Raw genomic sequence first — 22,250 nt, forward strand, 5'->3', positions numbered from 1 at the left:
TATGCTTTACTCTGTAGTTCTGAAAGTCTTAAGTTCCAAGTACAGAAATGTTTCTTCGAAGTAACTATAGTGCAGACAAAATTACACCCAACAACCTACAAGGTTCTCAAATTAAAGAAAAAAGGAGGCAAATAGGTTTCTGAATTTTACTATTCCTCATGGTATTGATTAAATCATTTTTAACATGTTATTTGAGCTACTAAATTAAAAAATATAAATCTGATTACTTAGCAGTATAGTGTCTCCTCAACAACAGTAACACCCACCAAAAGAACATCATTACTGCACAGGAGATTTAAAAAGAGGTAGAATTTAAGACTACCCCTGAAACTATGAAATATCGGCCAGAATTAGGCTACTAATCCAAAATTTAATGAAATGAATACAAACTAGAATCTAGATAGTAGAACATCACTGCCAACTGCTATACCAAACAGAATGAACCCTTGCCAAAATGATAAAATCTGATTAATTCACAACTCCACTTTTTGTGGTATTTATGGCCAGGACTAGGTTAAAGATCACTCTAATACTCTCTCAAAAGCAAAAGATAACAATAATTATATTATCATTTTCTCCATCATAAGAGACTCTTAAATTTTCACATGAGAAGAAACTATTTACACTTATTATGTAAATATATATACACATACATATTACTCTGATCATCACAAATGTTTACATGGCAAAGATGAGCACAAACAGTTGTTTTTGAATCGTTCTATAATTCATATTTTTCACTAATTTATACAGGCTTTTATATTAAAGAATTAGAAGAATTTAACTACATTTATATTTTGTTTCAAGCACACAGCTTTACCTCTATTAACAAAAATATTAAAAATCTGTGACTTGCCTGATCAAACTGGGTAACTTCTTGGCCAGAAGGAATCTGTAGTCCCCAAAGTCTATACTTTTTGGCAACACTAGAAAACTGCAGATCCAAAGGAATCTCAACTATATCAGATCGATTTAGAATTTCAGTATTTCCATAGTCAATGTATCTCACCAGACACTGAGAAAAAATTAGACAAATACTAACACAAGGGAACTTAGATTAAACATCTCCAAAGAAACCACCAATTTGCTGCTTTCTGTTAATTACCTGTAAGTCAAGACAGCCTTTCACCTCAAATTGACAAAATGTATTCAGAAACAAGAGCTCAAACAATACCCCCAAAGTAAAGAAAATCCATCCATAGTTCATGAGATTCCAGTGATTTCTGTTTGGTTGTAAGTTAACTAGCTATACTAGTATCAACCAGTACTATCAAACTAGTTATACTAGTATCAAACAGTACTACTATCAGACAGTACCCCTGATTTCAGTTTAGGTCTTAATCCCAGGGTTGTGAGATTGAGCCCCGCATCAGGCTCCATGCTGAGTGTGGAACCTGCTTAAGATATTCTCTCTCTCCCTTTCTCTCTCTCTATCTCTTCCTCCCTCTCTCCTCCTCTGCCCCTCTCCCCCACTCATGCTCTCCCTCTTTCTCTAAAATTAAAAAATAATAATAATAAATAAAAAGGTAAAGAAACAGCTAATATTTAAATAAACAAATCTATGAAGCTTATGGCCTCCCCTATCTCAAATGTTAAAATCAATCAACACTTCTAAATCCAAGTTGGAAACAGTAACACCTGAAAAGAAAAGCAAAATTCTCAAACTTCCTTTGGTAAAATTAAGCTCATCCCAGGTGTTAGACGTAGGATATGAATTAAATTCACCCTCACATACAGCTCTATTTAGAAAGTAAAAAAGAAAATGAGTTTATCATGAGGTCAAAGCCATCTTGCCCCTTAATTTTAAAAAGTTACAGCCAAAGCAAAAACAAACACAATATATCGTCTCCAGGTGTCAAATTGTGGGGAAAACATCTAATTAGAAAGATCTATTTCACCAAGATAAACCATTACCTGTGATGGTAATAAATCATGAGATTTTTTTTTTTTAAGTTACTCTGAGCATTACTTGTTTTATCTTATCATATCCTTTTACACCAAGAAAAATATTTTATAAAACATATACATTTAAGAAAATATTTTAGGGGCGCCTGGGTGGCTCAGTCGGTTAAGCAGTCGACTTCGGCTCAGGTCATGATCATGTGGTTCGTGGGTTTGAGCCCTCCATTGGGCTCTGTGCTGACAGCTCAGAGCCTGGAGCCTGCTTCAGATTCCGTGTCTCCCTCTCTCTGACCCTCCCCCATTCATGCTCTGTCTCTGTCTCAAAAATAAATCAACGTTAAAAAAAAAAAACAGAAAATATTTTAACGCCAGTAAAGCAGATACAGGAAAAAAACAGTAAAGGAAAGCCTACAGAGATGCTTTTACACAGCCTGTAATGTGTAACTGCCATCAAACAGCCATTCGGAATCTCATCTCCACAAATCCCCTTAAAATCTCCCTCAAGTTCAGTTTAAAAAAATCAAACAGCTAAACACAAAGAAAATTCATCACATTTAACCAAAGCATGAAAAAGCAGTAAGCCAATTTTCATTAACAATATGCAAATCAACTAAGCAAAAGATAAAGAGAACTTCTTTTGGGTAGATCAAATGTTCTTTTCCTACTCAATCTTAATAGAATGAACTTTTAAAGTTACTTAGCAAGAACCAAACATGACGATTAAGAACCGAGACACAAAGAGCCCACTGGTCAGCAAAAATCATTCACAAATTATGTAATCTATCCTAGGACAATGTGCAGTGATTATATGACAACTTAAATTCAGAAGGATATTCCTGAATCTAACCTGGATTTTTTTTTAAGCAATTCACTCCTTTGTGTTCACTAGGTAAAAAAAAAAAAAAAAAAAAAAATGTTTTAATCAATTTATAAGTTCATTTGAACCAGATCTTCGGATCTTATTACTACTATGTATAAGGAAGGAAGGGCTAAATAAGCATCGAATTTTGGAACCAAAATAATTGACACTCGGGGCAAAAAAAAACCGAAACACTTGCTCCTGCCTTTTCATCACTGATGATTTTCAGTACTTTGCATCTGTACCAACATTTATCTTCAGAAAATAATCCACCATAAATCTATAAAGAGAAAAAGAAAGTAAAATTATTTGGCACTTTAATGATTCAAAGCATGCTACGTAGATCAGAATGGCTAGCATTTATTAAGCACTTACTAAATGGCAATAAGCACCTTATATATAATAACTTATTTTATTCTCACAATAACTGTAAAAGGCAGATACTTTCTGTTCACCATTATATCCCCAAACTCATAAGCTACAATTCAAAGTCAGGCAATCTGATTTCAGAGTCCATAATTCAATTTTGCTTCTCAAAAAAAAAAAAAAAAAAGACATAAAAAACAAAATTCAAAAAAAAGCATATGCATCAAAGACTTAAAATCATGCTATTTTAATGTCTGAAGACATAACTGGTACAATTAATTGTTCTTAAAATATAAAGATGCCAAGTACATACCGTAAATCTCAACCATGTGGGATCCATACCTCCTACCAGCCAAGAAAGATTCTTATACTTTTTACTTTATATGTAAGAACTCTAGTGTTATTAAATGGATAAAATTAAATTAGATAATATTCTTAACACTGAATTTTATTTTAAATTTATATTTTAATTTAATTATGTTAAATATAAAAACAAAGGAGGGGCGCCTGGGTGGCTCAGTCGGTTGAGCATCTGACTTCAGCTCAGGTTCATGAGTTTGAGCCCCACATCAGGGTCTGTGCTACCAGCTCAGAGCCTGAAGCCTGCTTCTTATTCTGTGTCTCCCTCTCTCTCTCTGCACCTCCCTTGCTCACTCACACTCTGTCTCTCTCACTTGCTCACTCTCAAAAATAGACATTTAAAAAAATTTTTAAAAAAACAAAGGAAAATTTACATACTTTATGTCAATTTTTCAACCTTAGCACTACTGACATTTTCAAACAGGATAATTCCTTGGCAGGAAGATGGGGCAGGGGCTCATTCCCATCCTGTGCACTGTAGGATAGTTAGCAGCATCCTCCTTAGCCTCCACCTACAATGCCAAGAAGCACCCTCTCCGGTGTGGCAACCAAAAATGTCTCGAGACACTGCCAAATTATCACCTGGGGGTGAGGGTGGGGGATACAAAATCACCCTAGGTTGATAATGACTTTCTTTTTTTCTTTTTTTTTAGTTTATTTGAAATCAAGAGAAAGACAGCGAGAGAGCACACATGAGCGGGGGAGAGGCAGAGACAGAGGGAGAGAAAGAATCCCAAACAGGCTCCATGCTGTCAGTGCAGAGCCCAACATGGGCTTCATTCAATGAACCATGAGATTGTGATCTGAGCAAAAACCAAGAGTGGGATGCTCAACCGACTGAGCCATACAGCCATTTTAAATCATTCATTTTAATCATACATTCTCAACAGGGTAAATACTATTCTCAAGGGAGTGAAAACTGATTTGGAAGAGAGGGGTGTCTTCAATATTACAATTGTTTGTAGCCCTCCAAAGTTCAAACCTATCTGACAGCATAAACAGATAAATAGTGTATCTATGGTGTTAATATGTCTTGAGGTGAGGAGACTCATTAGAGAAAAAATACCTTAAAAGGGCATATGAAAGGTTGGAACACTGCCTTAAGTGAAGTGTAAAATTAATTTTAAGGGTGCCTGGGTGGCTCAGTCAGTTAAGCATCTGACTTTGGCTCAGGTCATGATTTTGCAGTTCGTGAGTTCAAGCCCTGCATTGGGCTCTCTGCTGTCAACACAAAGCCCACTTCGTGGGACAGATCCTCTGTCTCCCTCTCTCTCTGCCCCTCCCCTGCTCAGGCATGCGCGTGCTCGCTCGCTCTCTCTCTCTCTCTCTCAAAAATAAACATTTAAATAAAAAATATTAATTTTAAGTGTATCACTCTGAAGTAAGACAAATTCACAGATTTTGAAGCAAAGATATATACAGTATGAAGTACAAAAATCCTCAACTTCCCAAAGCAACAAAGTACAAATCAATTCAGAAACACAATGGATATCTAACAAAGCAAATATTACAAAGGATAGGTATGAAATTAGCACTTAACTCTGGTTCCCTCAGCTAACATTCAAAAACTGGAGAGCAACAGAGAGCACAAATGGCAGGGTACATTCTCCCAACCATCTTACTTCATTTTTCAGCAAGCAAAAAGGTTTAGTAGCAAAAATAGCTCCTATCCAATTTCAAACTCTGCAAAAGGTCACATTAACCTTTAGTTAAGACTTTGTAATAATATGCTAATATAATTAAAAATTCAATATTAAGTAAGTGACATAAATGGAACATCACTGCAACCCAGTGAACATAGAGGTGTATCCAAGAATAGAGCTGGGACCCAACAAAGCTGAGGAATCTGAAGTTTTTGACTCTGTTAGTGTGAGTAATCACAAAAACCAGCACAAATACAACTCTATCTTGAGGAAATTTCAACACTTTCATAACTTTCAAACACTATCATAACTACACATGCACTCCCATTGTGCCGGGTACCAATCTTCTCCTCTCACAGCTCCACTATTTATAGCCCATGACCCATCTACAGGATGAGAGGCAGATACTCATTCACTTCGGAAAATTTACAAAGTATAATCCATTCATAAGTAACCAGAGTGGCTGAGTAATCATTTATAATAGGAAATCTATTATTGAAACTAGTTTGAGTATTTTGTAAAGCAAGTAATTTATTTTGCATTCAACAGAGGAAAAGTGGGTATATTTTAATTTATAACACTAGTAAACACAGTCCTAGGCTACAAGGATGCTTAAAAAAAACCTAAAGTTCACAAATTCTAGTTAACCATTCTAATGTTCAGCTCCAACCTACATTCTTTCCTTCTAATCTCTTCTTTTTACACATTTTTATATATGCCATTGGGGTTGTAATTATTTTAAAATAAAAGTAATAGAGGCACATTATTAAAAGACAATCAAAGCACATCAAAAAAAAAGTAAGACTTCCTTACCAACACTCTTCAACATACACCTCCTAAAAATAATTTTACACTTACACTAATTTTACATATATGCTAGGATATGTTTATTTATACAAATGTGCTCATTTTACATCCACTATTTTATATACCTAATTCCATATTAAAATATAGAGATCTTAAATAAGAGATCTTATTTACAAACAGAGCTTAGAGTTGGGTGAGGCAAACAAGGCACCCATGGCCAAAATTTAAAGAGGCACTCACTCTGAGGTGTACGTTAGAGTGCCTCCTTAAATTTTAATTTAAATGTAAGTGCCTCCTTAAAATTTCCATTTACTTTACCATAGTATCAGCATCTGAAATAACTAAGTATTCCAAAATAAGAATCTACCACAATTCATTAATTATTCCAGTATCAGATTAACATCTAAGGGGGTGGGCTGAGTTTGAATACTTGATCCATTATAAACTAGTGGGTGACTTTCATAAAGTTATCATAGCCATGCTTCAATTTTCAAAAACACATATAAAATAACAGCATCTGCTTCACAGGGATGCTATGAGTACTAAATGAGCTAATACGTGTAAAGTGCTTAGAACACTGTTTCACAAAGGATAAGATTCAATAAATGCCAGCTACCATTATTACTACTACTACTAGTAGTAGTAGTAGATATTTAGTTACTCTCCATTTTACCTATTACAAATAATACTGCAATTAATCATAAAACACCTTTCTTTGTGTACTTATAAAAATGTCCAAAGGGTAAATTTTTGAAGAGAAATTGATGTATCCAAGAATATAAGCATTTATTATTTCAAAAACACTCATTTACAATCACCTGGTTGACAAAGGACTCATATCCAAATTATGTAACGAATATATATAGAACTTCCTACATATCAATTAAGACAACCTTGAAAATGGGGAAAAGATGTAAAAAGGCACTTCACAAAAGAGTATATTCAAAAGGCTAATAAAACTATGAAAATAGTGGGGCGCCTGGGTGGCTCAGTTGGTTAAGCGTCCGACTCTTGATTTCAGTTCAGGTCATGACCTCAGGGTCAGCTGTAAGATAGAGTCCCACATCAGGCTCTGTGCTGGGCATGGGGGCCTGCTTGAGATTCATTCTCTCTCTCCCTCTGCCACACCCCTATGTGCACTTTCTCTCTCAAAAAAAAAGAAAAAAAAAAACCTATGAAAAACTACAACTATGAAAATATGGTGAAGCTCTATACTCAGGAAAATAAAATCAGAACACCACACTACACCCACCAAATGGCTAAAATTTAAAAGAATGACAATGCAAAGGATTGATGAGGACAGTGAGGAACTAGAATCCTCATACTTTGCTGGTAAGAATAAAAATTGGTTCAATACTTTTGCCAAACTGTGGCCAGTACCTACCAAAGTGAAACATGCCTACCCCATGATTTAGCAATTTTACTCCTAGGTATGCAGTCAAAATAAAAAAGTTAATACATCCAACAAAAAACTGTGTAAGTATTTCATAGTAGCATAATTCACAGTAGCCAAAAACTGCAAACAATCCAAACGGCCATCAAAGGAGAACAAACATATCAACTGTGGTGTATTTATACAAGTACTGCATAGCTTGAAAAAGAACCACTACCAACACCAATACACACAATAATATGGAAGAATCTCAGAAATTCTGCTGAATGAAAGAAGCCAGACATACACAAAAGAGTACACACTGTATGATTTAAGAACAGGTAAGTGAATTTTCAGTGACAGAAATCAGAATAATTACATCTTGTTAGAAGGACTACTGACGAAGAATTGACTGAGAAAGGGTCTGCAGGAATTTTCCAGGAAGAGGGAACCATATCTTGATCTGAGTGATTACTGTATCTTGATCTGCATAAAAATTCTTTAAGCTGTACAGCTATGACTTGTATGCATTACTGTATGTAAATTATACCTCAATTTTTAAAAAAAAGAAAAAAAACATCAAAATTTTCTCCATAAAGATAACTTTTACAGATTTTTTTTGTCCATCAGTGTCAAAGACAAGGATTGTGTTTTGTTCACCATTGTATACTCAATGCTTACCACTGTAAGAGCACACAGTCCATAGTATTTTTGAAAGAATAAATTTATTATGACTATAGTTTATATCACTTCTAAAAATGTGCCTCTCTTTTTCAAATACATCAAAACTTCCAACAATTATAAAATCTAAGACATAAGAAAGCCATCAGGAGAGAGGGAATAATTATACCCGAGAATATGGCTCACCTTCTTTGGATCAAGATTCCCAAAAACTGAATTGGCATGGGGACAAACTTCAGACAGTGAGCAACCAATCTTCATAATATCCTTATTTCTACTGATACTCTAGAAGGAAGAATAGCTATAGTGTAAAATTCAATAAATTATTTGACAGTGCTATACAACTGAGAGTTCTACTAAGCATTACTTAAAAGATTTTGGAGCATTCAAGGTGCATCTACATCGCTCAGTTGGGTAAGCGTTGGGACTCTTGATTTCGGCTCAGGGCATGATCTCTCGGTTCAGGACATCAAGCCCCACGCTAACAGCACAGATGCTGCTTGGAATTCTCGCTCCCTCTCTCTCTGCCCCTCCCTCACTCATGCACTCTCTCAAAACATAATAAACATTAAAAAAAGATTCTGGAGCATTAGAGATTAAATCAAATTCTTACAGTAACATTTTTTCATAATTCAAATGAGTTCTTTATTAAGAAGTGGTACTACGCTTTAGAAAATCTTTACTTTGCAGTGAGTTCAAATTACTTGGAATTCAAACTAAGAAAGCAAAAACTATTAAATCCTAAAATGTAATATAAACAATTGTGTCTGGATTTTACTATACATCTGATGGCTCAAAATGGATAGCATATTTTGGTCAAATGATGAGTCTTCTCATATATTTGTTGTTGGATAAAACAGATGTAAAAAAAAAGTTAAATGTATATAATCCTCTATACACAAATACTGCAATCTAGTTAGTAAATTCATTTGTCATGGGTATGGGCTAACAATTTTGAAGTGTATACTAGGATCGAACAAATAAGTAAATATACCACAGACAATGAGAGCAGGAAAGAAGTTACAAAAAAAAGAAAGAAGGCTAAAACGAACCTGCACTGTCAGATTAGAATTGGAAGATATTCATATGAACTCATAGTATGTATGTGTATATATACACATTTGTGTGCATATACATGCACATATGAAAGATACAAAAATACAGATATGTACATGTGTACGTTTTTATACACGTATTTTTTCCAGCTCTGTCTGCTAACAGGGCCTAAAAGCAATGACACCATCAGCAAAAAGCACACCTAGTGCCCAGATCTTGATATCTAAACACCATTCTCCAATAAAAGGAACCAGGGTTCTGGAGAGTGGTGGATTCCACGATGAAGATAGGGAAAAAAAGATGATCCTGGAATTTTTGGTCATGCCAGAAAGTAAAGAAATGCTCAAAAAAGAAATGGGGATATGTTTTAAAAGGCACAACAGCTTATGTGAATAATCTCCTGATGCCCAAAGCTGCAACAATGTAAATAACAAAGTAAGTAGTGATAGTGCTGTATTATAGCCCATGGAATAAACACCCATGAGTCCATATTAACCTAAATAATTGAGCAAATAAATGATTGGAGAAGATACAGCGCTTCCTCACAGAAGAATTCCAATTAATACATGCAGAAAGCATACGAAAAATTAAAAAAATCATCATTAGACAATGACTACAGTAATAAATAATAAAATTTGTGGGTGAAAAGTTGAAGAGAAACACAACTAGACAATCTTAATGTATCTCCCTCTAAAACATTTATTTATTTATTTATTTTGGGGGGGGAGAGAGAGGGAGGGAGGGAGAGGGAGGAGGGCACAAGTGGGGGAGGGGCAGAGCAGGGGGGGGTGGGGAGAGAGAATCTCAAGCAGGCTCCACATTGTCAGTGCAGAGCCCAATACAGTGCTCAAACTCATAAACCATAAGATCATGATCTGAGCCAAAGCTGGACGTTTAACTGACTGAGCCATCCAGGCACCCCTAAAACACTTATTAATTACAAAAGGAAAAACAGTAACCTTAAGTGAAGAAACCCAGCAGATAGCACCTTAACCAAGTGGATAAAGGTTAACATTATCAATAATGATTTATCAATATCATGAATCCCCAAAATAATGCACTAAAAAGGACAAAGTATCATTTCTGTAGTATTACAGCTAATCTATTTATGAAAAACCATCAAACAAACCTAAACTGAGAGATGTTGTATAAAATAAGTGACCAGTACTCATCAAAAATGTCAAAATCAGTAAAGACAAGGATAAATAAGAGAACCAAAGTTAGAAGAAACTAAAAAAACATGACAACTAAATACAATGAGGGATCCTAGACTAGAAAAAAAGATGGGAGCACCTGGGTAGCTCAATTGGTTAGGCATCCGATTCTTGATTTTGGCTCAGGTCATGATCTCACAAGGTTCGTGAGATCCAGCCCTGAGTCAAGCTCCTCGCTCACAGTGCAGAGCCTGCTTGGGATTCTCTCTCTTCCTCTCTCTCTCTGCCCCTCTCCCACTCATGCATGCATGCGCTCACACTCTCTCAAAATAAATAAACATTTTTTTAATTTAAAAAAAATGGAAAAAAGACAATGAAAAAACTGTTGAAAGTTGAATACAGGCTGCAGCTAATTATCTGGCTTTGTTTAACTGTATTATGGTTATGTAAAATGTTAGCAGTACTGGAAGCTACATGAAGGGTATAAAGAAAGACTGTACTAATTTTATGACCTTCCCATAAATCTAAAGTTATTTCAAAATAAATAATTAAATGTACATATATGTTCTTAATATATCAACAAAATATTTTGTAGTTATATGACTAAAATAAGGAAATATCTTTCTTTCAAAAAAAGGTGAAGGCCACTTATGATTCCTTCAGCTGCTACTCATTCCACTTGGCCTACCAAAAATTCTCATCTAAGTGGCCTATATGGCAGAAATCCATGGAGTCAGAAAAACAGAGAGTATAGGTGAGAAGAACTTCATCTTGATCAGCCTCCACATATTTGTGAATATTTATTCTTTATTTATATCCCATTCCAACTCCAGTCAAATTTTATAACTTGCTTCTTGAAATAATCATTCAATTCATATGAATGCCATTAGTAGCTTTAACTCTTAATCTTTTCATACATTTATGACATGTTTCATAACTTCTTAAAATGTTTAAATTTCTACAAGGCCTCCACTTCATGGTTGATATCAGAGGTTGGCAAATTTTGGCCTCCACCACTTGCTTTGGTAAATAAAGTTTTAATGGATCACAGCCACATCTATGTACTGTCTTCGTAAGCCTTTGCACTACAACAGCAGAGCTGACAGAGTTGAATAGTTACTATAGACTATATGGCCCACCATCCCTAAAATATTTACAATCTAATCTTTTACAGGAATAGTTTGCTGACTCCTGGTTTAAATAATAACTCCAAATTCGGATGCCTGGTTGGCTTAATCGGTTAAGCATTCAACTTTGGCTCAGGTCATGATCTCACAGTTCGTGGGTTCAAGCTCCTCATCAGGCTCTCCATTGTCAGCGTGGAGCCTGCTTCGGATCCTCTGTCTCCCTCTCTCTCTGCCCCCCCTTGTTGGTTCTCTCTCTCAAAATAAATAAATAAATTTTAAAAATTAAAAAATAATAACTCCAAATTCAATCAACAGCTTCACAAAAAGGTCAGTTGAAATCAAAGTCTACAGCTGCACTGATCAATAGGCAATACCCTCCTGAAATGTAGCTAGTCTGATTTGAGATAGAGTATACTGTAAATCTAAAATACACATCAGATTTCAAAACTTAATATGAAAAGGAAAATAAAATACTTGTAAATATATCTGTGTTAACTGCATTTTGAAATATTTTGGATATATTGAGTATATTAAAATTTATTTCACCCTTTCTTTTTAGGTTTTCATGAGTCTGCTAAATTTTAAATTACTTATGTGGCTCACACATTTCTACTGGACAGTGCTGGTCTAGAAAATCTTATTTAAGCTATGAGCTTAAACATATCTATCATCTAATCTGGGACATTGTTGAGTGACACAGTTGCTATTAATACAGAGACAACATGCATAAAACATTTGGGTAGAATATATTTGCATAAGCAGAAAATATTTGCATAAGCAGAAATACAAATTTACCACAAGTTTTCTACGAATATCACCCTTCCACAATGTTTTCTATATAGATATAAGAACAGTGGTTAATCGAATTCTTCTACAACTTTTCTTCTCGTAAATTCTATTTCCCATATTGCCAATTCGCTCCACCACCACAAAAGAGTTCTCATACTGCAGTTCTTACAGAAAAATGCCATACCTTTCCCTCCCATATTATGTGTAGTTCACAAAATTAAAAACTAGTGAGTAATTGTGTAATTAGAGGAATTCACCTTTTTAAATTCTAGAACACAAGCACTTTGGTACTTTGCTTTATATTTAAACCTAAGGAAACTTATCTGACTTGAAGTCCGTAGAAAACTATAAATGTTCCACTAGTGCTTCCAACTTCATGATGAAAAAGAGATTATATGTCAAATTCAAAGTTAAAGTATTTAAAAAAATTACATTAAAAAGGTAGTATCTTTCAAGAAACAATCTTATAAAAGACCCCTAGATGGGGCTATAACTTCACAAATATAAGTTTCTTAGCGCATTCAGTAATTTATGCAGCCTAGATTGTTGGTGTTAAATTGAGTGTAATTCTGAAACCACAACTATAATCTTGCTGCTTTCTTTCTTTTTTAACTCAGTGCATTATAAGCATACTACTCATAACTCAGGTAGTAAGTCCCAGCTGTAACCAGTGTGCTTCCAAAAATGGCTTGTGTTAAATGTTCAATAATTAGGCACTGAGAACGACAAGGATATCTATATTCTGGGGTTTTTGTTTTTGTTTCTGTTGAGCAGGACCTGGGTTGGTGGAGGAAAGGGATGGGGAAAGAAATCAACCAGGCTATTTACCTGGGCCCAAAATGTTACTGCATCTTCCACATGACTTCCAACCACATCTTCAACTAAAACCAAATCAAAATGCAAAGAAAATTAGAAATTAATCAAGATTATCTAGCTCTTACATCCAAAAATAATTTTTAGTGTCAGTACCTTTATTGTAATGTGTATCTTCATCCATCTGGGCAATTCCTGAAAAACTAAAACAATTCAATACCTTAAATTAAGTTCTAATAATCTGTCCATTCACAGTGAATCAAGAAAGCCTAAACTATATAATGTTCAAATTCCTGCAAGTATGTTTTGTTCCTAAATAAAGTTATCAAAATTCAACCTCTATATCAAACATGACCTGAGAGATTTTCTCCAATAATTCTTGTCTTGAGTATACTGTACTCTGCAATTTCATCATATACAATCTCTATCTTTTGAAATTATCTCTTTTAGCCAAGATTTTACAAATTTACACTGAAGTAGATATCTAGACATATTCTAGTCAGTTACGTAAATCAATACTTCAGAACAATATGCATATTCTTTCAAAAAAATTGATGCCCTCCCAAAAGGAGAGCAGGACTTCTACAATTCAAACAAAAAGAAACACTACAAATATATAGAGACCAAACGCTTCAGACTGATAATCAATTTTATTTAAAAGGTACAGTGATTTCTATTTTTGAAGAGATATTTCAATTAAAGACTGCAAAATCAAATCAAATTTTGCCTATTACTTCAAAACTAATTTTCATTACATAGTATTATACTTTCTAACTCCAAAATATTTCAAAATAAATGTCTACTCGTTTATAACTTTATCATTAATATACTAGAATACTGCCCTTTACATAAATGTTAGTTCTTGGAAGGAAACAGAAAACAGGCTTTTTAAGAGCTTTAAAAGTTACCGAAGAACTGTGTTACACCAGAGTTTCAAATGCTCCCTCAAGTACTTACAGAAAGAGAAAAATTGTCCCAGGTTAAAAAAAAAAAAGTCAAAAATTTTAAACTTTTATTCTTCTGGTTTTTGTTATACCTTATATAGTTTTTTCACATACATTAAGCTGCATGAAAAGGTGTTCAAAATACGTATCCTACCTCCACTACTGGTCAAATTTTTTTTTTTATTTAATTGAGCAAAAAGTCGTAAAACCAAGATGAAATGTTTAGAGAGACTGTATTTCTCTGTAAGCCATTGGCTTAGATTTAGTAAAACTGAAAATATCTGGAAATGCCGAGAAGCTGTATGGTTCATCATAAAATCTGATTTTAAAAGGGGTCAAAAAGACTTTCCCGCGATGATTATGAAGAAACCGACGCTGTACCCGCTTCCAGCAAAAGTGGATTACCAGATGGCACTTCCAAATCTCCAACTCGTGGCAAAATTCGGAATAAGTGAGTCCAGGTTGCCCCTTGACACCTATTTTATGAGGGATTTTGAAGTTTAAATGGCACAGAATTTGCGGGAAAAGAGAACTCCACCGCACAACAGGCCTGCAAGACCCCATCTCCACCGAGACTACGTAGGCCCAAGTTATTTGTAAACAGGTTTCGCCTCGCAGCCCTGCACTCAAAACCGGGGGTGCCCCGCACCCTCAGAAATAGGTGGGCGGCTCCAAGGCGAAGGAAGGCCAGGAAATGGGCCTTACCCCATACTTGGGAGACCTAAAAGGCAAGCAGAGGTGAAAAGACGGTCCTTACGGCGGCTACAACCGCACCTACCAAAAAGCCTACCACTGACCTCACACTTTCCACCACAGAAGCTCCAGAAAAGTGCCCCTGACCCCACATGCTGGGCACTCGGCCCTCCACCGCCCGCCACCGCGGCTTGCCGTCAGCCCGCCGTCGCGCACGTGCAGAGACTTACCACGCGTGCCTAGGTCGCTCAGGCCCCGCACTGCGCTTGCGCCCACGTTGCTGCGCCATCACCGTGGCTTTTCAGGAGCCGCTGCTTGGTTCACGTGGCCGCCAAAGCCTGGGGCCTGGGGCACGGCGTACTGGGCGGGGCCACGCACGGGGAAAGCTGCGCACAGAGGCTGCAAGTGCGGGGATTCCTGAGCTTCCGGGCTCCACGCGCGATGGCAGGTGGGAGGTTAATTTTACAAGGCCTCAAATAATGACGGAAGAGAGTGGTTTGGATTCCACAGTCTACTAATTTGCTCATATTGATTTAAATTTTAAAACAACCGAAATAGAAGAATCCCAACATTTGTTATACAAGTTGGAAAATAAGTAAATGAAATGTGACTTTTAAATCAGTAGCTTTACAAGCACTTCCCAGCCAAACCTTGGCATCAGATCTTTCTATTGTTGCGGCCTTTTTTCAGAACAGTAAGGAACAAAAATTAGTAGAGCTTAGCTGTTATATGCACCTATTTGTGGCAAATTTTGCACAACAGTTGAAAGTTATCTCTGTTGGGCGCCTAGGTGGCTCAGTGGGTTGAGCTGGGTTGAGCCCTGGTCTCTTGATTTCGGCTGTCAGGTGAATTTTGCATGAGCTCATTTAACATTCTCATTCTCTCTCTCTCTCTCTCTCTCTCTCTCTCTTCCTCTCTCTTCCTCTCTCTTCCTCTCAGAATGGAGCCCATCTCTGGGCTTGATCTCACAAACTGTGAGATCATGACCTGAGCCAAAATCAAGAGTTGGAGGCTTAATCCACTGAACCACCCAAACACCCCATCCCTGTTAATTTTTAACAGCTTTACTGAGGTATGATTAACATCCAGTAAACTGCAGTTATTAAAAGTATGCAATTTTATAGGTGAACATATGTATACAACTGTTGAAATCATCCTCACAATCAAGGTAACAAACATTTCCTTCACCACCTTCAAAAGTATCCTCATGCCCCAGAAAAATACTTGGCTTCCCCCCCCCCACTCAAAATGACAGGTTTTGCTTTCCGTCACCATACATTAGTTTGCATTTTCTGGAATTTGATGTTAATGAAATCATGCACTATGTATATTCTGTCTGGTTTCTTTCACTCAGCATAATTATTTTCAGATTCATCCATTTTGTCATGTGTATAAACAGTTTATTGCCCATTATTGCTGAGTACTATTCCATTACATGAATATAACACAATTTATCTACCTTTTAATATTTAGATTGTTTCCAGTTTGGGATTGTTTCAAATAAAGTTGCTATGAACATTCATGTGCAACTTTTTGTATGGGCATATGCCTTCATTTCTCCCAGGTTAATACCTAGGAGTAGAATGTTTGGGTCATATTATTGCATGTGTTTAAATTTTTAAGAAACTCCTAGACTATTTTCACAAAATAGTTTTACTATTTTATATTCCCACACCAGTGTTTAAGAGTTCTAGTTGCCCCGTATCCTCATCATCATCTTATATGGTCTGTGTTGTTGTTGTTATTTTTAATGTTTATTTTTGAAAGAGAGAGAGAGAGCATGGAGAAGGGGCAGAGAAGCAGGCCCCAGGCTCTGAGCTGTCAGCACAGAGCCTGACTCAGGGCTCGAACTCATGAACCATGAAATCATGACCTGAGCTGAAGTTGGACACACGACCGACTGAGCCACTCACGTGCCCCATATATAGATTTATTTTTCTTTTTCTGTATTTTTATTTTTATTTTTTTAAGTTTACTTACTTATTTTGAGAGGGGGGGAGAAAGCAGGGGAGGGGCAGAGAGAGAGAGGGAAAGAGAATCCCAAGCAGGGTCCACACCAGCAAGGCAGAGCCCCAGTCAGGGCTCAAACTCACAAAGGATGAGATCATGACCTGAGCCAAAATCAAGAGTAAGTTGCAAAAAAAAAAAAATAGTCAGGATGTTTAACCGACTATATATGGTCCATGTTTTTAAGTTTAGACATTTATGTACAATAGCATCTCCTTGTAGTTTTAATTTCCATTTCTCTATTGACTAAAAATGTTGAGCATCTTTTCATGTTTATTTCCCAACCATACAACTTCTTAAGTAAAGTGTCTGTTCAGACTTGTTCCCATTTTTTAACTGAATTCTTTCCTTATTGAGCTTTGCAGTTTGTTATATACTGCGGATATAACTCCTTCAAATTTGCAAATATTTTCTCGCAGTTTGTGGCTTATTTTTTCATTCTCTAAAAAGAGTATTTCAAACAGCAGAAGTTCTTGATTTTGATGAAGTCCAATTTATAAGTTTTGTCTTTTATGGATCATGCTTTTGTGTTGTATCTAAGAAATCAGTGGCTAACCCAGTTCACAAAAGCTTCCTATATTTTCTACTAGAAATTTTACATGTTTAGGCTTTGTTTAGATCTATAATTCTTTTTGAGTTCATTTTTGTATAAGATGCAAAGCATGAATCAAAGTTTATACTTTTGCATTTGGATGTCCAGTTTTTCCACCACCATTTGTTGAAAATGCTATTATTTTTTCCATTGAAGTGCCTTAACATCACTGTCAACAATCAACTGACCAGGGGTCCCTGGCTGGCTCAGTCAGTTGTCTGACTTTGGTTTTGGCTCAGGTCACAATTTCACGGTTTATGGTTTTAAGCCCCGCATTGGGCTCTGGGCTAATGGCGTGGAGCCTGTTTGGGATTCTCTCTCGTGCGCATTCTCTCCCCCTCGTCCCCCCGCCCTGCTCACTCTCTATCTCAAAAATAAATAAACATTTAAAAAAAATCAACTGACCATACATGTGTAGGACTATTTCTGAATTCTCTATTCTGTTACACTAATATATTTGCTTTAGTCTAAAAACACACCATCTTGATTATTGTAGTTTTATAATAAGTCTTTAAGACTTATTATAGACAGATACTTATTATAAGGCAGGTACTGTAAGCCTTCCAATATTGTTCTCTTTCAAAATTGTTTTAGCATTGCAGTTCTGTGTGAATTTTAGAATTAACTTGTCAATGTCTACACACACAACACATACACAAAGTCTGCTGAGATTTTTATTGGAATTACATTTAATCTATACACTGAGAATTGACATCTTAACAATATTGAGTCTTCTGATCTATGAACACTGTGTATATATCCCCATTTTTTATATATTACTTTATTTCTCTGAGCAATATTTTGTATTTTTCAATGTTTTTTCAATGAACAAATTTTTCAATGTACAAAATAAAAGGTTTTGTACATCTTTGTCTGATTTATCCCTAAGAATTCTTTATGCTATTGTAAATGTTATTATTTTCTTGACTCCAATTTCTAGTTGTTTCATTGATAGTATATAGAAATATAATTTTTGTATATTGATCTTATTTTCTGCATCCTTGCTAAATTCACTTATTTCCGGTGAGTTTTTTTTAGTATATTTAATAGAATTATCTGCATATAAGTCACATGCAAATGAAGACTTTTACTTTTTCCTTTCCAATCTGAGTATCTTTTCTTTTATCTTTCCTTATAGCAATGGCTAGAACCTCCAGTATGTTGAATGCAAGTGCCAAGAGCAGCCATCCTTGCCATGTTCCTCATCTGAGGAGGAAAGCGTTTGCCTTTCAGCATTAACTGTGATGTTAGCAGTGGCTTTTTAGTAAATACCCATTATCAGATTGAAGAAATTACCTTAATTCTTAGTTTGCTGAGAGTTTTTGTCTTGAATGTGTGTTGAATTTTGTCAAGTACTCCTACATCTATTAAGATGGTCATGTGATTCTTTTTTAGTTTGTTGATATGATGAATTATATTAATTTTCATGTTAAGCCAACCTTCCATTCCTTGGAAAACACCCATTCAATCATGAAATATTATCCATTTTACATATTCTTAGATTTGCCAAAATTAAGAATTTTTGTATCTATGTTTGAGAGGAATTAGTCTGAAACTTTCTTTTCTTGTGATGTCTTTGTCTGGTTTTCATATCGGAGTAATGCTGGCCATATAGATTAAATTGTAAAGAATTCCCAACTTTAATTTGCTGGAAAAGGCTGTATAGAATTAGTCATCTTTGCTCCTTAAATGTTTGGTAAAATTCACAGTACAGCCATCTGGGCCTGGAATTTTCTTTGTGGGAAGATTTTTAAGTATAAATCAGTTCTTTAATTGATATATGAGCTAACAGCATACAATAAAGGGCTAAACAGGTTATCTATTTATTATTGAATGAACTTCAGTTTTTGTATTTCAAGGAATTTATCTATTTCAGTCTAAGTTGTCCAATTCATTGGCATAAAGTTGTTTATCACATTCCCTTATTATCCTTCTAATAGAACATATAGTGATGTCATAACTCTCATTCCTTATATTGGTAATTTGTGTGTTCTCTTTCTTTCTAGCCTTTGCTGATCAGTCTGGTTATAGAAGTTTATCAATTTTATTGGTCTTCTCAAACAAACTGTTTTGTTTTATTCATTTTCTCTATTGCATTCTGTTTTATATTTCTGCTTTGGTCTTTATTATTTCCTTTTTCTTATTTTAGTTTTCATTTTCTCTTCTTTCTCCAGTTCCTTAAGTTGAAACTGATTTGAAATCTTTCTTCTTTTCTGATACAGGCATTTGATGCTATAAATTTTCCTCTAAATACTGTTTTAGCTAAATCCCACAAATAGTTTTCATTTTCATTCAGTTAAAAGTACTTTGATTCCTTTTTTTACTTTTTTCCTCTACCCATGGATTATTTAGATATTATATAACTTAGAAATTTTTGGAGATTTCCCAGATGTATTTGTTACTGATTTCTAATTTAATTCCATTATGATCAGAAGACATCATGACCTGAATTATCTTAAAAGTATTGAGACTTGTTTTGTGACCTAGAGTGTGGTCAATCTTAGTAAATGTTTCATGTGCATTAAAAAAAATATATGGGTTGAGTGTTCTGTAAATGTCAATTACATAAAGTTGGTTAATAGTTGTTCAAGTCTTCTATATCCTTACTGACTTTGTGCCTATATAATGCTTTGGTCAAGGGAGGCCCCTGGGTCATTAACTCTGACCCAAACCTACAGCATCTGAACAGTATCTGGGGCATGAAGCAAGTGTTATCAATGTAGGCTCAAGGACTCTATCAGCTTCTAAGTAGAGTATATCTGTCCCAATTATATATATTTAGGTACTTTAGAAATAAACAAAAAGTGGGGCCAGATACATTATACTCACTGGGACAGACTTTGGTTAGGACTCCATTTATCACTGGGTTGCATACAACCAGAGGACCATAATGGTGTTTTGGGTTCTTTGGGATCCATATGAGCTCAGATGCTATATCCAGAAGTCCTTGGTTGAAAATCTGAGTATTCCTCTTTCTCCACTGCCCCTAATGGGTGCCCCTCTGGGGCAAGTATATGCATGATGTTTATCATATATACTGGAGGACCCCTCCTCAAGGGAATCTGGGCTCTCCCTTCTATGAGTGGGCTCTAGATCTGACCTACCTGAAGTCTGAAAACTAGGTGAAGAATCCAGTAGTTACACAAGTGGATTTACAAATCAAGTAACAACCTAATCAGCTGTCCTTCTATCTTGCCCCTTGGAACACCACGATTTTAAAGTCCTTCACAGATCCATGCCTTGGTATCCATTAATTATGTCCACTGGGCATCGGACAGTTCAGTTCCACAACCTGGCCTTCAACTGCATCCCATCATCTACATTGATATCAAGGATCCCAAGATCATGGCAGCATCTTCTACCATCAATTCTAGCCTGTAGATGTCAGCCACAGCCAATCTTCTCAAAATTGCCAGTATACTCTTCACCATTACATTTTTTATTGCCTTAATTGTGAGTGTCATCTGAGCCTTCACAGGGAAAATGCTCAAGTGGTAGCTTCTGAAGTTTCAAACAACACATCCATTCTAACATTGTGACTTCGTTGAGTTTTGTGACCCCTTCCTCAATACCATGCCAGATAAATTCTAGCATTTCCACCATATCTTCCAGATGCCACCCTAGCAGTGTTAGGACCAACTCCAGATATCTAAGGCATTAAAACCCAAGTTAGGAGTTTAAGTGCTACCATGTTACTCTCTCCTATCAAGCCATATATTCCATCCCCCTCCAACACCTTCGAGACCTATTTCCAGGCATATTTCCCAGGTTCCTGACAATACATTTTAAGAAGAACCTGCAGTTCATTCAGTTGTAACTTATCCTCCTATAGGAAGGACTGTATTTCCCCACTTAGGGTATGCTGAGACCTGATCCTAGTTATCAGTTTGGAATAAGGAGAGGTAGCAGGGGTGGGTCTTGAGGAGGGCAAGTATCATCTTACAATGCAAGTGCCCCCGATAAATTCTATGCAGGATCTCCAAACAAGTGTACACTGATCTCCATCAGCAAAGTGGAGGAGAAGAGTCTGCTTCTGTGGCTCAGAGAACCAAGGGAACATCAGAGTTCAAGTTTCTCAGGCTCACCAACACAAATATTCCCATTCTATGATCCAAGGTTCTAATCTTTTCCTGTCAGCATACTGACTTTGCTGGAGGAGACGATTGAGGCTGTGCATTCCGTTTCCTTTGTGGCCTTGCCACCTTTACTATTTGGGCTGGATCATCAGCACAGATTGCCAGCGTCTGCAGATGAGATTTTTCCTTAAAGGGTGCTATGGAGGCAGCACTCTGGCTTTCACAGCATCCCTTGACTTAAATAGCTAACATGAACCTATGCCATTTTCTTTTTTCAAGCTTGTTAAAGCAGTTAACAATAGCTAACCAACATCTCCAGCTTTATAATTTCCATTAGTCTCATTTCACTGTAATGCCACAGCTACTGTGTAACCTAACACTTCACCTTCCACCTACACCCTACCCAAATCCAATTCAGAAACTGTGACGCATCCACGTGACAGAAGTTATCACTACACCACTTACCACTAGCTATTGGGTCTTTGTTATCATCAGTCCAGTGAATGATCCAGTCACAGAATGCAAACCAGAGGGTTTGCTTTTTAAGGCCATTCCTGGTACCCATCTTGGCCTGGGTTTACCAGCCACCCAAAAGCAAAGCCTAAGACAAATACTCACATACAGGTATTTATTTGAGAAGTAATCTGAGGGAACCAGAGAGAAGGATCAGAAAGGGAGAAGTTAGAGAAAGCTAACATAACAATATATTATGGAGTTGGTCACATCTATGGGTGACTGGTGCTCAATCCCACAGGATTTTCTGAGGAAGCTTATAAAAGGCATCTCAGAACTATCTTCCTAGGAGATGGAAGAGAGCATTTACCCTTTACTCAAGGGTGGTCCTGAGGTCATTAATTTCCCCCATATATTTCATACATCTATGATGCATCCCAAGTCACAGTGTCAGAAGATCCCTGGAGAAAAAAGCGAGAGAGTCATGAAATGCTCCCAAGATGAAATGCCATCAAATGAAATTTGTACTTTTGTCCATAAGAAGCTGTCAGAGTCT

General features: G+C 36.1%; 1 protein-coding gene across 1 annotated transcript in view; it reads right to left on the minus strand.

The window, feature by feature from the left end:
* Nucleotides 1–14,981, minus strand: part of STK31 (serine/threonine kinase 31) — a 75,017-nt gene extending 60,036 nt beyond the window's left edge. The window contains exons 1-6 of the mRNA XM_015081021.3: nucleotides 14,797–14,981; nucleotides 13,086–13,132; nucleotides 12,945–12,997; nucleotides 8,177–8,275; nucleotides 2,967–3,041; nucleotides 857–1,015 (exon numbers count right to left, since the gene is read on the minus strand). Of these exons, the coding sequence (XP_014936507.3) occupies nucleotides 857–1,015; nucleotides 2,967–3,041; nucleotides 8,177–8,275; nucleotides 12,945–12,997; nucleotides 13,086–13,132; nucleotides 14,797–14,855 (492 nt within the window). The 5' untranslated portion in view covers nucleotides 14,856–14,981. The remainder of the gene's footprint in view (nucleotides 1–856; nucleotides 1,016–2,966; nucleotides 3,042–8,176; nucleotides 8,276–12,944; nucleotides 12,998–13,085; nucleotides 13,133–14,796) is intronic.
* Nucleotides 14,982–22,250: the final 7,269 nt, after the last annotated feature.

Source organism: Acinonyx jubatus, chromosome A2, assembly GCF_027475565.1.
Source record: "Acinonyx jubatus isolate Ajub_Pintada_27869175 chromosome A2, VMU_Ajub_asm_v1.0, whole genome shotgun sequence".
NCBI classification, from domain to species: domain Eukaryota; kingdom Metazoa; phylum Chordata; class Mammalia; order Carnivora; family Felidae; genus Acinonyx; species Acinonyx jubatus.